We start from the raw sequence: 16,187 nt of genomic DNA, 5'->3' as shown, positions 1-16,187 counted from the left end.
CCCCATTACTACGACCCTTGGAGTCCATTCTTATAATTGACCCACTTGACCTTTTGGGCATGTTATTTATGACCAGCCCCAACAAACTGAACTTGTTGACACAATCAACCATAGTGCATGCCTATTATCTCTTTATTGAAAACTTTTGTGTCAACAATGTGGTGTTGAATGGATGAACAGGTTTCTTAATTGCTCTTTGGCACCATCTAGGGAAAGATCTAAGTGCGACCTGGCACTCTATTATCCTTTGTTAGGTTTCTCCAGTGGAGCTTGGCATGAACTGTACAATGCCTTCTTGTGCTGGTAAATCATTTACTTCTTTAATATGAATGGCCTTAAGGCACTGCTCCACTTCTCGAGGAAAAGTTTCAAGATCTCTCATATTCTGTATCCCGTTGATGAAATCCAGTTTTGAGAATTGCATTTTGGTTGGGCCATTAGTACTGCTTGATTGTCCACCAACCATGCTTTTTTTTTTTTTCTTTTAACTAATCAATTTAATCTACATGCCCCTTCCATGAACACATACTTCAACTAGCCTTGTGTTATCCCAATGAAGAATCCAAACACTGTTTGAAGACAATGCAGGCTGGAGACTTGTTGTGTGGAACCAATTTAGTCAAATGATCCCATTTTGTGCTTGATCCATGACATGCATACCACATGGCATGCCTTAGGAGCCTTGTGGGAACAATGTGCAATGGCCACCACACAACTCTGTCTAACGTGCTATTGCAGCTTATCTCAACTATCTGTTGGAGTATTTTGGACTTGTTCTTACATTTTCTATCAGTTATTTGTTTTTTCTTTTTTTCCTTTCTTTGGTAAGGATCTATTGTCCTACACTGTACGCACTAATTCATTTATGAGTTTTTTTCTTATAATATTAAAATCGGAATACACAATTAAGGTTCTAATCTTTTCCAATTTTGGACAAATCAAATCTTAGTTAAAGGATCATTCAATGTCTCAAACCATGCCTTGGGAGATTGTCTTAGGCCATATAAAACTTTTATCAGGCATTACACTTTCCCTCACGTCCTGAAGCTCTAAATCTCGGGTGAGGAAGTATATACACTTCCTCATGAAGGTCACAATACATGATGCTTTTTCACATCCAAATTAGGAAGGCATTCTTTGCTACAAAACTGATGTTATATAGACTTATTTTTACTTCAGCATAATGCTAGAAGGGAAAGGATGATTATGTTATAGACCAATTAGTGAGGAGAAAAGAGGACTTTTGTACATTTTCTGAAATTTAAACCTAGCTATTTCCTTCTGGAAATAGTTTATTTGAGAAATTGTTCAAGGATTATACTGGTAGCTCCTTTTACTCAAATTGAGTAGTTTGACTTGGCTTTTTGTTTGTTTGTTTCTTCTCTTTTATTTATTTATTTTTATTATTTTATTATTTTTGGTTATTAGACTCAGTAATTTTTTTATCTTTTGTGACTTTTGTAGATATTGCCCAACACGGGCATGACTTCACTTGATAGTGTTCTTACTCAGGGCATGAATATGAAGAAAAAACATGAGGTAGGTCATTGACCTGTTCAGTTTTTAAACTTCATTTTTCTTTTTTCATCTTCTCCTTTTCATTTTCTTTTTTCTATATCTCATGGAATCTAGGCCTAGAAAAATTTAAAGTGAAGGTTGCACTTGGATAAACTCCTAACTGAACAATCCAAACATCAGCAGGTCCTGCTTCTTGAATGATTTTAATTTGTCAAGAAATATATGGTTAATAACTCAGGCGATAGATTTTGGCATGGATGATCAGGGTTTACCAATTTACTTGATTTGGCTTCTAGGGAAACAGCTTGAAAATGTTGATTCATGTCCAGCACGATCTTTAGAGATGGTTTTTATGTTTGGTCATTGGCTTCTAACCAAAAGATTTCAAATTCCCAGTTTTCCTTCTTTTCTTTCTAGACATTGAATCTGTAAGGATTCTGTGATTTGGAGGAATGGCTTTTGTGGACAGGTAGAGGTTCTTTCTGCTGTTGTGGATTCAATTGCAAACAGTGTGGGAGCTGATACAATAGTAGATGTTGGTTCTGGTCAGGTGGGCCCTGTTCTTTCTTCTTCTGTTTTCCAATTTTGTACATGTGATCCTAATGTTGAGACTGCTTAATTTTTTCCCTTTTTTAATCCTCTCATTTCCATTTGAACATGTTCATGCAATCAATTATTAGCCAGGCATTATATGCCATCTTAGCTGATGCATGCTGATTCTAAGAGTTGAAATATCTTACTGCATTTGGTTAATCTAGGTGTATTTTGATGTTTATTAGGTACATGTGGTTTTTTAGAATGATTTTAACTGTTTAAGTTGCCATTTCCTGCTTGTAGAATTGCAACAATTGATTAGAATTTTGAGGAGCTGCTTCAGCTTTTATTTGTATATTGTCCTTTGAGAGGAAATGTGTATTCTTTGTTTTTCTCATTCTCACTTTTTGGGATCAATCATCCTTCTTTTCACAGCCTCATTGATCTCTTCACTCTCTCTCTCTCTCTCTTTCTCTCTTCCTCTTATTAATAAACAGGTACAGTTTTATAGTTTTTACAATAAATGTAACGAAAAGGAACTATTTTACTCTGTCTGTATTGCAAATCTGAATGATTTAAATTGCCTCGATTAACCAATGAAAGATTAAATCATATCATTCCTTATCCTTGGACTTGTTTAGGTCCACTAAGTTAAATGAAACAAACCACAACAGATAGTGATACTTCAGTATATGACCACCTGGAGAGTAGTAAAAGATCAATTGTTAACAATGATGGGAAAACAAGCTACTGTAATGTATCTATAGTAATATAGAACCATGTTTAGAACATTGAAAATGGAGGAACACTGGAAACACCTAGGTTGAAGTAGCAAACCCATATGGCACATGAAGCAATAATAAAGACATAAAGTAACTGCTCCCACAATGGAAGGAATGACTATCACCTGTCCCAGACATATGTCATTTTACCAGAAAGGCCCCTAAAAGAAAGAAAATCTGAACTCAGTAGCTAAGAAGGATAGTGAGGGCATAATTATTCAACAAAATGCTTTGGATGTAGCCCAAATGGTTAAGAATGGTACACAGGATCACATGGCAAAGAAAGGACATTTGTTTACACATGAGGAAGCAGAGAGACTGAGTCAAACCCATAAACTATTAAAGGTGGGAGCATCAAGCAGTTATAGAGGACATGAGAAAGGAATTTTTTTTACTATGATACCATATTAATGTAATAGGGAGAAAGTATCTCCATCAAAAGTTTAATAGAGCAACTTGGGGGAAAGTCTTAACTTTGGATCAAATCCAAAGGAGGGGGTTCTATTTGACAAATAGATGTTTCCTTTGCCTCTCTGAAGTAGAAACAGTTGATCACATTCTTCTTCATTGTGCAAAGTTGTGGGTTCTTTGGGATATGCTTTTTTCCCTCATTGGGGTGTCTTGGGTTCCCTCCTGCTTGGTGAAGAAATCTCTTCTTGGGTGGCATGGGTCTTTCATGGGTAAAGCTTGTAAAAAGGCTTGGCAAGTGGTCCCTTTATGTTTATTTTGGACAATGTAGAAGGAATGAAACTTGTTAGCATTTGATAATGAGTTATCAATCCAAAGATTGAAAAATTCTTTTGTATGTAATTTGTGGTCTTGGTCTAGGGCGTCTATAGAAATGAGCCCTAATTATTTTGTTAGCTTCATTGATTGGTTAGGCTCAAAGTAAAGGCAGGTGATTTTTTTTTTTTTTTTTTTTTTTGATCAATAAGTATAAGATTGTATTGCAAAGAGGCGCTAAAGAAGCGACCCACCAAATTACAGTATAAAGGGACTTACCCCCTTACAAAAGGCCCAAACATCAAAGGACAAGGTAGAACAAAAAAACCCCTCCCTTAACGCATACACACCCAATCTATATAATCTATTAAGGTCGAAGGACCATCTTTTATCCACACTTTGGATTCCGACCACAAAAAATACACAAAAGATGCTTTCAGCCTTTGAATGGACAGCTCACTATCCTCAAACGCAATTGAATTTCTAGCCTTCCAAATAACCTAAAACAAGCATAACGGTCCCAATTGCCACGCCACCTTCCTTTTCTTTCCCACAAAAGACCCCCTCCACCCTAAAAGGGTTTCCTTGACCGACCGGGGAAAAACCCACGAAACACCAAAAAAGGAAAGGAACACCATCCAAACTTCCCTCGTTTTTTCGCAATGGATAAGAAGGTGATCAATTGTCTCCTCACTCTTATGGCAAAGAAAACATCTATTTGCCATAACCCAACCTCTCTTTTGCAAGCAATCCAAGGTTAGAACTCTCCCCCAAGAAGCCTCCCATGCGAAAAAGCTCAATTTGGGCTGCACACAAGAGTTCCATATAATTTTTGAAGGGAAAAGAGCAAGAGACCCCGGCTGCATAGTTCTATACAAAGATTTCACCGAGAAGTCCCCCATTCTTTGATGCCATCCACTTCACCTTATCCTCCTCCTCCCCCCTAACCTTCTTCCCCTCCAAGCAACTAAATAGTCTTTCCACTTCTTCCAACTCCCAATCGTTGAAAGGTCTATTGAAACAAGGGTTCCAACTTCCCCCCCATTCCCCCTCGGCTGTCCACACTTCATTTACCCACGCCTCTTTGTTCGATGCCAAAGCAAATAACGAAGGAAAAGCCTCGCTCAAAGGGATGGTTTCACACCATTTATCTTTCCAAAACTTCACTTTCTCACCATCACCCACCACAAAGCCAACAAAAGGGGTCACATGATGTCCCATTTTACTTATTGCCTTCCACAACCCACACCCATAGGCCTCCCTTGACTCACAAGATCTCCACCCTCCTCTTTCCTCCCCGTATTTCCCTCTGATCACTTGGTTCCATAGAGCCTTTCTTTCATTTGCAAAGCGCCACACCCATTTGCCAAGGAGAGCCTTATTGAAGGCCCCAAGATTCTTAACCCCCAACCCTCCACTTCTTTTGTCTAAACAAACAATTGACCACTTTACTAAATGTGGTTTTTGCACTAGAGCCCCGCCACCCCACAAAAAGTCTCTTTGTATCTTCTCCAATCTGATTCTAACCACTCTAGGCATCTGGAAAAGCGACATAAAGTAAACCGGTAAATTTGCCAATGTACTCCGCACTAGAGTAATCCTCCCCCCTTTTGAAATGTATTGACGCTTCCACATAGCCAATTTCTTTCTGAATCTTACTTCTATTCCATCCCACGCTGCAACGCTTTTAAACGGGGCACCTAACGGCATTCCCAAATAAGTGGTAGGCAGTTTTGCCACCCTAAAACCTAACTCATCAGCCAACTCATCCACATTCTCAACTCTACCAACCGGAATCAGCTCACTTTTCTCCAGATTTACTCTTAACCCTGACATTGCCTCAAACCACATTAACAACCAGCCCATATACAATAACTGATCCTCCTTTGCTTCACAAAAAATCAGCGTATCATCAGCAAACAACAAATGTGATATCTGGATCCCTACGCCTCTTCTTCCCCGAATCAAACAAGGCGCCAAAAACCCCCCAGCTACTGCCCTCTTTATCAAAACGCTGAAGGCCTCCATCACCACTACAAAAAGGTACGGCGACAAGGGGTCTCCTTGCCTTAACCCCCTTGAACTTTGGAAAAAACCCGTAGGACTTCCATTCACCATAACTGAGTACCTAACAGTGGATAGACACCACTTTATCCACCTGCACCATCTTTCCCCAAACCCCATCTTCTCCATCACTGCTAAAAGAAAATCCCAATCCACGTGGTCATAGGCTTTCTCAATGTCTAATTTACAGAGAATCGCCCCTCTATTACTTTTCACAATGGAGTCAATTGCCTCATTGGCAACCAGCATTGCATCCATAATCTGCCGTCCCTCCACGAAAGCATTTTGGGCCGTTGAGATGACCTTTGCTAAGACACCCTTCATTCTATTAGCCAAGACCTTAGCTAGCCACTTATATAACCCTCCCACCAAGCTAATTGGCCTAAAGTCCTTCAAGTCCTCTGCCCCCCCTTTCTTAGGTATCAACACTATAAAAGTTGCATTCAAACTTCTTACAAAGCTCCCGGTCTCATGGAATTGCCTAAAGAAATTCATGACCTCTTCTTTAACAAAATCCCACGAGAATTGCCAAAAGGCCATTGAAAAACCGTCAGGGCCTGGCGCTTTCTCGCCACAACAGCCTGACAAAGCCCTAAAAACCTCCTCCTCCGTGAAAGGCTTCTCCAGCCCCTCCGCATCCCCCTCTTCCAACCTTTCAAACATCAAGGCATCTATCCTAGGCTTCCACCCCCCCGGATCTGCCAGTAGCCCCTGGTACTCCCTGCATACCACCTCTTTGATTTCCCTTTCCTCATTGTACCATCTCCCGTTCACTTTGATTCTATTCATCTGATTCCTTCTTCTATGAGCATTAGCCATCTGATGAAAAAACCTTGTATTTCTATCCCCTTCTTTCAGCCATATTTCCCTTGACTTCTGCCTCCAAGACGTTTCTTCTAAAAGGACCCACTTCTTATACATTTCTTTTGCCTCCTTCCTAGCTTCTTCCTCTTCCAAGGACAATTCCCGGTCCCTCTCTTCCTTGTCCCAGAAATCCAAAGAATTCCAAGCCTCTTGTTTCTTACACTTGATCTGTCCGAAAACCTTTGTGTTCCAGTTTTTCAGAATCGGCTTTAAAGCCTTTAATTTCTCGCTCAAAATATAGCTGGCTGTCCCACTAATCTGGATCCCCTCCCACCAATTCCTTAGCACCTCTTTGAAGCCTTCCTCCTTCAGCCACATGTTCTCGAATCTGAAAGGTGTGGGCCCTCTCCTCATCCCCCCTCCATCAAGAATAATTGGAGAATGATCTGATACTGGTCTAGCCAAAACACCTTGAATACACTCCCGGAAATGAGCTTCCCAATCTTCAGAGATAAGAAATCGATCAATTCTCGATTTTAAGAGATTATTAAAACCTCCACTCCACGTGAACATCCCCCCCTGAAGGGGTAAATCCCTTAGCTCTAACTCCTCTATCACTTCTGTAAATCTCCTCATTGATGGGGACAATCTACCTCCTCGGCTTCTCTCAGTAGGGAATCTTATCATATTGAAGTCGCCAGCAACACACCACGGTTCGCTCCATAGCCCTTTGATGGCCCCCAATTCGCTCAGAAACTCTTCTTTCTCCACTTTCACAGAGGGCCCGTAAACTCCTGAAAACACCCAGCAAAAACCATCCTCAACATTCTTGAACCGGCAAGAAACTGAATAATTGCCCACCTCCATTTCCTCCAACTGCAGCACCCTATTGTCCCAGAACACCACCACCCCTCCCGCCGCACCCCTTGAGTTCAAAGCCCCCCATTCCAGACATCTTCCTACCCCTAAACTCCTCACAATTGCTCTCATCATCTCCTGCAATTTTGTTTCCTGGAGACACACTAAATCTGCTCTCTGGGTTTTAATCACATCTTTTATCAGTTTCCTCTTCTCTTTGTCATTTGCCCCCCTTACATTCCATGACATAATTCGAATCCTCATGTAACACACTCTTGATACCCCCTGTCCCCTCCTGACCCGCTATAATTCACTGACCATTCTAGTTTCTTCAACTCGCGATCAAATCTTGAGGTTCTCTGACCTTTCCTCTTTTTTCCGCTTAGATTCTCGCTTCTATCTCTTCTGTCCCTCATTTTGTGGAGAAGTTTCAGAATATCCCTCTCACAGCCCTCTGTTGGCATTCCCAAACAGTGGCAAAACTTTGCCATACAGCTGTAATTCCACGACTCCATATCCTTATCCTCCTCCTCTCCCCATTCCTTCCTTCCATCTTTTAGCGGGAAAAACCCGCTCGTACTCTTCTCTCCCATTCTCTCTTCTGCCGGACGCATGCTTAGAGGGTTGATATTTAACCCCTCTTCGGTTTCCTTCAGAATGACTTCATGACCACATCTCTCCTCCATCTCAAGCAAAGAGCCCCCCATCCCAGAGAAAGGAGAAGAAGAAGAAGAGGCCCGACCCCCCCACACGCAAACAGTCGAGGGTTTTAAGAGTGAATACCTGGAAACTTCCTCCAAAAAGCACTCGTCCGTAACTGAGCAGCGTTCTGGTGTCCCTCTCGCCGCTAAAGGCCCCATCCCTCCGACTAGACTTTCTTCGGCGAAAAACTCCTCAGTAGGCACAAGGAAAGACGAAGCCCTAGCTTTTTCGCCAGGTTCATCCCATGGAGTCTTGTAAGCAAACGAGGCCCAGGCTGATGCTAAGATGGGCTGTCCCTCTCCTCCTGCCCCTCTAGATCTGATGTGCAGCCAGCCCAGCCCATCCTTTTGAAAAGAAGATGGGCCAACATCGATAGCCTGCTCCACCGAGGTGTAATTTACCCCTAAGCTGGAAGGCCCACCATTCTCTACCACTTTGGGCCTATTGTCCAAATGACCCAGCCCATTGATTACTACTCAAAAAGTGCTATTTGATAACTTCTAATTAATCCTTTTAAGCACTTTTGAGTAGTAGTTAGTGCCTTTTAACCCAATTAGCATGTTAAGGCCCCTTTCAATCAATACTAATCAAATTGTGTAAGTTTTGGTGTTTTTGTTAGTATTTTGATCACCAAAGCATTATGAGATTGAGGAGAGTTATTTGGAATCATTGGCAAGCAATAGGAAGCTCAGAGGCATGAAGAATCAGAGCCTTGAAGCTCTTATGCCATAAGCAAAGTGGAAATGCAAAGGGGAAGCAAAGAGGATTCAACCATGGAGCACTCTTGATGACAGTCACTGCAGCTAGTTTTGGAGCACTTCCTGATGTTCAATTTATGCATACAATATGTCATTTGAAAGCTTGGGAAGTCAACAATCCAATGCCTCAAACCGTGTGCAATTTGGATCTGAAATGAGGAAGCTACAGCCGTTGGAAGATAACTACTCCAAGCTGAAGGAAAGAAGACTTCAGTAAAGTGCTGCGAAATCACCATTCTTGTTGCGGAATGGTTTCGCAGCCTTTTTGCACAGTGCTATGGAGTTCCCCTGAAGCTTCACGCCGCGATGGAAGCCAAACACCTCAAGTTGGAAGTCCACTTTGCAAAGGTGTTGAAGCAGTTGGTTGCTATGAAGAAATTTCGCAGCTCCTCTTGAGTACCTGCGAAATTTCGCAGACCTCATCTTTCACCTGCGAAGTGGTCCTTAGTGCTTCCTGATATTTGTAACCGACTCTTGGAGATATTTTTCATTAGATTTTTGTTGCTTAAATGCCTAAATTCTCCTTGTAAGTCACCAATGATAGATTTCCTTAACTTTTAAGTTAGGAATTTAGCAAAATACCATGGGATAGCTGTACTTGGGATTTTTGGTATAAAAGGGAGCCCGAGGAGCCTGTTCTGAGGGTGTTCTGTCTGTTGAACTTTTTGTAAATTCCAAAGAAAGAAATACAAAGAGCTTTAGCTCTTGACTACCTTACCTTCTCACTTCGTATTTTAATATTTTTTCTAAGTTATGCACTCTCTGAGGAATTTTCCCCAGAGAATGAGTAGCTAAACCTTTTAGTTCCTTGGAGTTAAGGTTGCCGGGAAAGGTTCCAAGTGCATCAATCAGAAGCTTTGTGGTTTCAGCTATGAATGAAGAGTAAGTGTGTCCCGTGAATGGTTTCTAATGTTTTTAGTTAACTTAAAACACCTTGGAGTCACCTGGGCCAACACTTGGTAAGGCAAGTGATCTTCACCCATGGAGATGCACTAGTTTACCCCTTGCGAGCCTCTGGTAGGTGACTTGAAGGTAGGATTTTCTAGAATAGCCAACACTTGGTAAGCTTTTGGACTCTTAGGAGACATCCATTAGTTACCTCTTGCGAGCTTTTGACGGATAATCCAAGGTTAAAGATCACCTTGAATGGTAAAAGCTAAGTGAGAAGCTTGAACCATTGCAAGTTGCATCAATGAGAGAATTAAAGCTGAAATCCAATTGAGGGATGCATTTATGCAGCACCTGTTAGAGAATTGACTTAGTGTTAAGTCTCTAATGTGAGTAATTGAACCAAGTGACCGGAGCTATGCTTTTGCATGAGAAACCTCCCCTGTATACCTGAATCTCCAAGGAATGCTTTTCTTCTTAAGTTATTTTCATCACTTGTTGTGTTGTTAATCTAAGTCCAAACCTTTTTCAACCAAAGTTTGTGTTTTATTTCTTAAGCTAATCTTGAAATGAAACAACACCAATTCACTTTGAATTGGTATCATTTTTTACTTGAGTGTCCTTCCCAGTGGAACGATCCTAGAGCCACTATGCTATAGTAGCTTTGTATTTGCTACCCTAGTTCATGGTGTTATAGGTTAAAAATTTTGTTGATTACACCTGCCATCAAGGAGCACCAGCTGGACATACATCAACTGAGACACCAATTAGGCATGAATCACCCATCCCGCTGCACTAAAGAAATATCTACCCTTGAAGCCCGCTTCTCACCCTTATTGTCCATCTGGCCCAACAAATTTCTTTTATCACTTAAAGGGCCTTCTTGAGCGGCCCATTCCCCACCTCTGCTTGACTGGCCCCTTTCCCAACTAACCCTTGGCCCATTTGTCACCTTTAGTTTTTCTACCCACACCTCGGTACTCTCATGCTCCAGACTTTGGCTGTTTCTGGGCTGAGTCACTTCACACCCAGACTTGCAGCTATCAAGCCCACCCACAACGTCTCTTTCACTTGAGCCCACCTCTCCTTCCTCCTTGCCATATCCTGCCATCCCATTAGCTGAAACTCCCATCTTGTCACCATCATACTTTTCTTTTCCCGTTCTTTTTCTGACTGCACCTGATCCATCTGCTTCAGCTGCACGCCATTCTTCCTTTTCCATCCCACCGCTGTTCCCGGCGCGTGATCCCTCATCCCCTCTTTCCCTCATCCTTTCCCCCTCTCTCCAACTCAAGTTCATCATCGGCTCCACTGCTGAAACTCTAGGCTGCACCTCCCACCACAGACGGACTGCATAGCAAAAGGACTTCACCACTAAATTCAAAGTTCCTGGAAAAAAATTCCCGCCATTCTTTACCAAAATCCTGGCCCATTGAAGTTGAGAAAGGTTCTTTGTATCTTCATCCACCTCCACCAGACCTCCACAGCAATCACCAATACTTTTGAACATTTCTTCACTCCAACAGTGAAGCGGAAGCCCCACCACCCTTACCCAAACTTCTTTTGTTTGGCTTCCGACCTGTAAACACCCAGCCTCCTCGTTCCATCTCTCTAGATGCAGCGGCCTATCCTGAAATCTACGCGTCCCCCTGTTTAATACCCTCTCTGCTTCCCCTTCATCTTCAAATTCCAACAAGAAGAAAGGTTCCCCCAGCTTCAACACCTTAACTCCTTTCCTAAGGTTCCAACTGCGTTTCCCCCAGTATTTAAGCGACTCTAACTCCATCTCCATCGCTGCCCCTTCCCACCTACCAACTAGGCAACGCCCCAAAACTTCCTCCCTCCTCCTCAGACCCCTTCCTCCAGCCTGAAGCCACAGCTCTTCACCAACCCTTCCAGCCGGTCCTTTAACCACATCTAGGAAACTTTTTTCCCCCCCTGCTTCTTCTTACCACTGCACCCATCTTCTTCATCATCTATTGTTGCATCCTTCTTTTTTGATTTGAATTGGGTTGCTTCTACACCTTTGTCTTCCTTTTTAGTAACTATCCCCAACGCCCTTAGCTTCTCGGCTAGAATGGCCCATCCTCCTATCACGCCCTTTCCTTCAGGAAAAACTAAACAAAATCTCTTAGCCTCTACATCCACAACAGAGCATAAGATATATCTTCCTGCCCCGTTTACACGCCTCTCCAACCGGAACTTTCTTCCCTCTTCCTCCCAGACTTTAACCAATCTACCTTTCTTATCCTCCCTGCAACATTCTTCAAAGCATTCCAGAAGCTTCCTCAAACTTGATACCCCAAACCTGATCCAAGTGGAAAAGCCTCTACTCCTTTCCACAATGACACCTTTTAGTTTCCCTTTGATTTCCTCTATAGACACCTCAAACGTCTTCGATTCAATCGCTACCCAAACCTTTGCCATGCCTAGACTCGAACACTATCCAAGACATCAATCTTTCCATGCTAGGCTATCCTCTCCATCCCGGAGAGAGAACAGAGAGAGAAAGTTTTGGATTTTTGGAAGTTGTTTTGACACTGCCAAGTCAATTTCTGGCAGATTCCCATCTCCACTACCAACCTACCTACCCACACGCCCCACACCCAAAAAGAAAGGAAGAGAAAGAAATTGCAGTAAGTCCTGGTGATTTTTCTCATCTTTCATTTTGTTGCCGAGGAAACAAGCAAGAAATTTTGAGTCTTATTAGTCCCTTTTTGTTGCTCCATTTCCACCCTTAATAGAAGAAAAGCACCCCTCGCATTGTCAAGGAAAAGGTTGTGCCCCTCTTCCTCAATAAGCGAAGCTCTCAAACTAACACCACTTTATGGTCCACTTCAATTATCTCCTCAATCCCCAAAAACACCCCTCTTTTCTGTGGGCATAGTACCCTGACAACATGGTATATAAGCAGGATAAAGAGCAGAAATCAAGAGTCAAATATGGACTTGTTGCCCCCTCATTGGTGAACTCAGTCTCCATCACTAAATATTTGAAACTAGTTCCAGAGGTTTGGTTTCATGAATACAGTTGCGTAAAGGCAGGTGATGTTTTTACTTCTTTCCCTTTCCCTCTAGGATGAGCCTTTAAGCTTATACTATATACTTTGAGTGCACTGTTTTTGGCGTCTCCTCTTTTCTATATATACTTCTTCTCTTTACCTATTAAAAAAATCAAAAGTTTAATAGCTCCCTATGCTCCAAAAAGGAAGTCATCTTCAACAACATACAGTATGAATCCATAATTTGCCTTTCAATATCAATATCATTTTTTTTTTTGAGAGATTCCTTTTAATACCAATATCATATCTTTATCAATTTCAGTTTTCAACTTTATTTTCCATGTCCAGTGGCAATGTTTAATTTTCAGCATCAGTCTAATAATGTTTACTGTTCATCAGAAACATTGTTTACTTCTTATTATCTTTAAATTTCTATCTTTTTCACTTTCTTAGCACTAATTCCCTTTATTGTTATCACATGCTTTTGGTTCAGTATATTAATTTCAAATCTACACATTCACATTTCAACACATCTAGCTTATTTCATTTTTGTTTCTTAGTTTTAACTTCAACTTAGTGGTTTTTACAGTTAGTTTGACTAATCCAAGTAGAATGTATATTGGTGTGCTAAAGCTTACTGAATGATCCAGATGCCCTGACTTGGAGACATATAAAGTGAGTAGCACTGAGTGGTGGAATGTGATCTACTGGCTTCTAATCAATTGTTTGTTTATGACCATTACGGATGTTCGATTCTCTTTCTTCCCTCCTAACACAAGGATTTGATAATTTGACCAAGGGGTTAAATTAGGAATTGAGTTACACAACTATAAAAGATGAGGGCAAGAAATTGGAATGTGCTATAAAGTCAAAGTGTTGAAATTAAAGAGTATTGATAAGCTAAATGGAAATGTTAGCAAATGTATGTACATGTCTGCAAAGGAAATTATGTGATAAAAAACCAATTCTAAGAAATCTGTAATGATGTTGGAACCTAGAGCTCATTTGGGAGTGATTATCATAATAGAAGCGTTTTTATCCTGTAGCTCTTTTGTCAAAAGTGCTTCAAACATAAACATTTTTATGAAGAATCAATTAGTGTTTGGAAATGAGTGAAAAGAAGTGCTCTGATAGTGGTTTTTGGTGATATGTATGTTAACAGAAAGCTGATTGTTAAAAGAAGCACCTATCTAGTGTTAGTCTAATAATCAGCTTAAGTGTCTCTCTGCATGTTTAAAACTTTTTCAAATGTCTAATTTTGGTAATGAAAGTCTTCCAAGCATTTGGAAGCACTTTTAACCTTTCAAAATCACTCCCAAACTAACTCTTAATTCACTAAGATATAGAGACCTGAGAAAGTAAATGCTACCATTGTTATGGAGGTCATTGCTTTATGTTATGGTGATGACTTTGTTATTAGTAATGAACTCTCCCAATTTCTTTGCAACACTCCTACTCACATTTTTTTAATGGTTGATGGGGTTGACTATGCCTTTTGCTGTCTGACACTTTGGTATTTGTTCTTTCTTAGGTTTATCAATTTCTTTGTTATTCTATACTATTGGGATTACTGATCAAAAAAAAGTTATTCTATACTATTGGGATCTTGTGCAATTGCTTTTGGTTGAATTACTTTGGCTTCACCATCATTTTTAGTGGCTGATTTTCACCTTGTTGTCTTTTGGGACACCCTTTTGGTACACAACATATGGCTGAGATACATAGCAAAATGTTCTTCCTATCATGGAAATATCGACTTCATGCCTCCATTATTGCTCCACTTTCCTCATTATTTGCTCTATGTGACAACTTCTTGCGCATTTATTTTTTGGTTGAACAGATGCCATCTGTCTTCCCTGTTTTTTTTTACTGCTAACTTCAATTATTTATATCTCCTTTAAAGCTGTTCAATCTGTTCAATCTTTTTCTGCTGTTAGCTTATATTCTTTCCCTTTGACTATTTTTTTTCAGTTGTGCTGCTATGGGGCACTTGTCTCCTTCCTGATTAATTTAATGATTGCCCTCCAGTCACACGTCCTTTCGAAATTTGATTAATTTCTGTTGGTGTTGTTACAATATCATTTTTGTTGCATTTCCTCCAATGAATTCTAGGGACCTTCTAAATGCAAATTATTTAACTATCAAATAGAGGATTGCACAGTGCTACATTTATGACTAATTACCATAATACTATATCAGTCTACACAAGCACCCTAGTATTGGATTGGGAGGAAGATTAAAATTGGATAAAAGAGCAAGAATATAAGCTTGTGAGTAGTAAAGATAAAAAATATCTGTTCTGTTTTTCTCATCAGTTATGGGTTTGAATCAATGTGAAGTGTTTGGGAATTTTTACATCTTGATATTTTCTCGTCTTTCTCGAAAGATAAGGAGAAAAAAGGTTTCCACCAAAAGAAAGTTTCTGTTATAGGCTTGTATGACCATGAAACAAAAAATATTTATTAGTTCTATCACCAAGTATGGTTTTGAATCTAGGGGAAATGCTAGTGTCTTTGTTGTCATAAGATTTTCTTGTCCTTCTTGAATGATGAGGAGAACAAAAGATTCAGTCAAAAGAAAGTGACATTTGAAGTTTATCAATGCTTTAGTTGTATAGGGGAGGGACCTGGTGTTTTTTGAATCATTATGCAATGGATTACAAAAGGAATACTTTTAACAAAGATGTGAATAAAGGAAGGGTTGGTTGTTAAAATATGACTGATCTCAACCCCAAAGTTGTCTAGGCAAAACTTCCACACAGTTTGCCTATTGTCTTGAACAGATCTAACTCCAAAAATGTATAGGAAGCCTAATTAATCCAACCCACACCTCAGAGCTCACACACTGCTCCTGAAACACCTGCAACACGATTAGTTGGGGAAGAATATTATTCCCTTGAAAGCCCTGAAACCTTTTTGAGTACCAAGTCACAACCCTCTTTGATCAAATCTTGGGGAAAAGGCTGCCATTGAGAGCATTCACACCGACTCAACCCTTCTTCCACCATACCCTTTTGGTCTGGTACTCAATACAAAGCAAAAAGCCATGACCTATAGAACTATTTCACTGTTCAATGAAAATATTTCTCAAGGATGACAATCTTGAAGCAATAGAGGAAGCTTCCAAAGCTAAATCACCATCCATAGATCCTAAATGCAATCCCTACTTCACTACTGCAAAGGATCTTGAACCTCCAGTAGAAATATTGCTGGCCTGCACAACTTAGTTAAGTGAGTGTCACCCTTCTCTGGCCTAGGGAATGAAATTCTTAGGTTAGAGAAGGGTGAAATTCTTAGTCCGGAGCCAAAAATAGGGAATCTATAGAAAGGAAGAGCACCCTTTTTCTTTCTGCACCCTCTTCCTTTCTAAAGCTTCCCTTTTTCTTGCTCCAGCATTTGATGAGAAGCTTGTTGGAAGAGTGAAAGCAAACAAAAACTTTTATGCCTGTGGAAACGTGTGTGAGGTGGTGGGAGGAAGCTGCCATGCATCACCCCATTCACCCCTTTTGTTTATTTGTGAGTGAATTCCCAATGCTTTCTTATCTATAATTTTACA

At 40.6% G+C, this 16,187-nt stretch overlaps 2 protein-coding genes across 2 annotated transcripts in view; one reads left to right on the top strand and one right to left on the bottom strand.

The window, feature by feature from the left end:
- Positions 1 to 16,187, top strand: part of LOC117909095 (protein RRNAD1-like) — a 29,384-nt gene that overhangs the window by 1,046 nt on the left and 12,151 nt on the right. The window contains exons 3-4 of the mRNA XM_034822995.1: positions 1,465 to 1,539; positions 1,988 to 2,068. Of these exons, the coding sequence (XP_034678886.1) occupies positions 1,465 to 1,539; positions 1,988 to 2,068 (156 nt within the window). The remainder of the gene's footprint in view (positions 1 to 1,464; positions 1,540 to 1,987; positions 2,069 to 16,187) is intronic.
- Positions 7,352 to 11,446, bottom strand: LOC117909094. The gene is made up of 2 exons (XM_034822994.1): positions 10,414 to 11,446; positions 7,352 to 8,447 (listed from the first exon to the last, which is right to left on the bottom strand). The coding sequence occupies exons 1-2, from the start codon at positions 11,421 to 11,423 to the stop codon at positions 7,544 to 7,546; spliced, it is 1,914 nt and encodes a 637-aa protein (XP_034678885.1). The 5' UTR covers positions 11,424 to 11,446; the 3' UTR covers positions 7,352 to 7,543.

The sequence above is a fragment of the Vitis riparia genome, chromosome 19 (assembly GCF_004353265.1).
Source record: "Vitis riparia cultivar Riparia Gloire de Montpellier isolate 1030 chromosome 19, EGFV_Vit.rip_1.0, whole genome shotgun sequence".
In the NCBI taxonomy this organism is placed as follows: domain Eukaryota; kingdom Viridiplantae; phylum Streptophyta; class Magnoliopsida; order Vitales; family Vitaceae; genus Vitis; species Vitis riparia.
The sequence above is the reverse complement of the archived record's forward strand: the minus strand, read 5'-3'. Positions and strand labels throughout refer to the sequence as shown.

Coding starts and splice junctions, on each gene's coding strand:
- LOC117909094 (XM_034822994.1), bottom strand. CDS start 11,423: ATGGAGATGGAGTTAGAGTCGCTTAAATACTGGGGGAAACGCAGTTGG. Junction 8,448..10,413: donor TCTTTAGTGCAGCGGGATGG/GTGATTCATGCC, acceptor AGTAATCAATGG/GCTGGGTCATTTGGACAATA.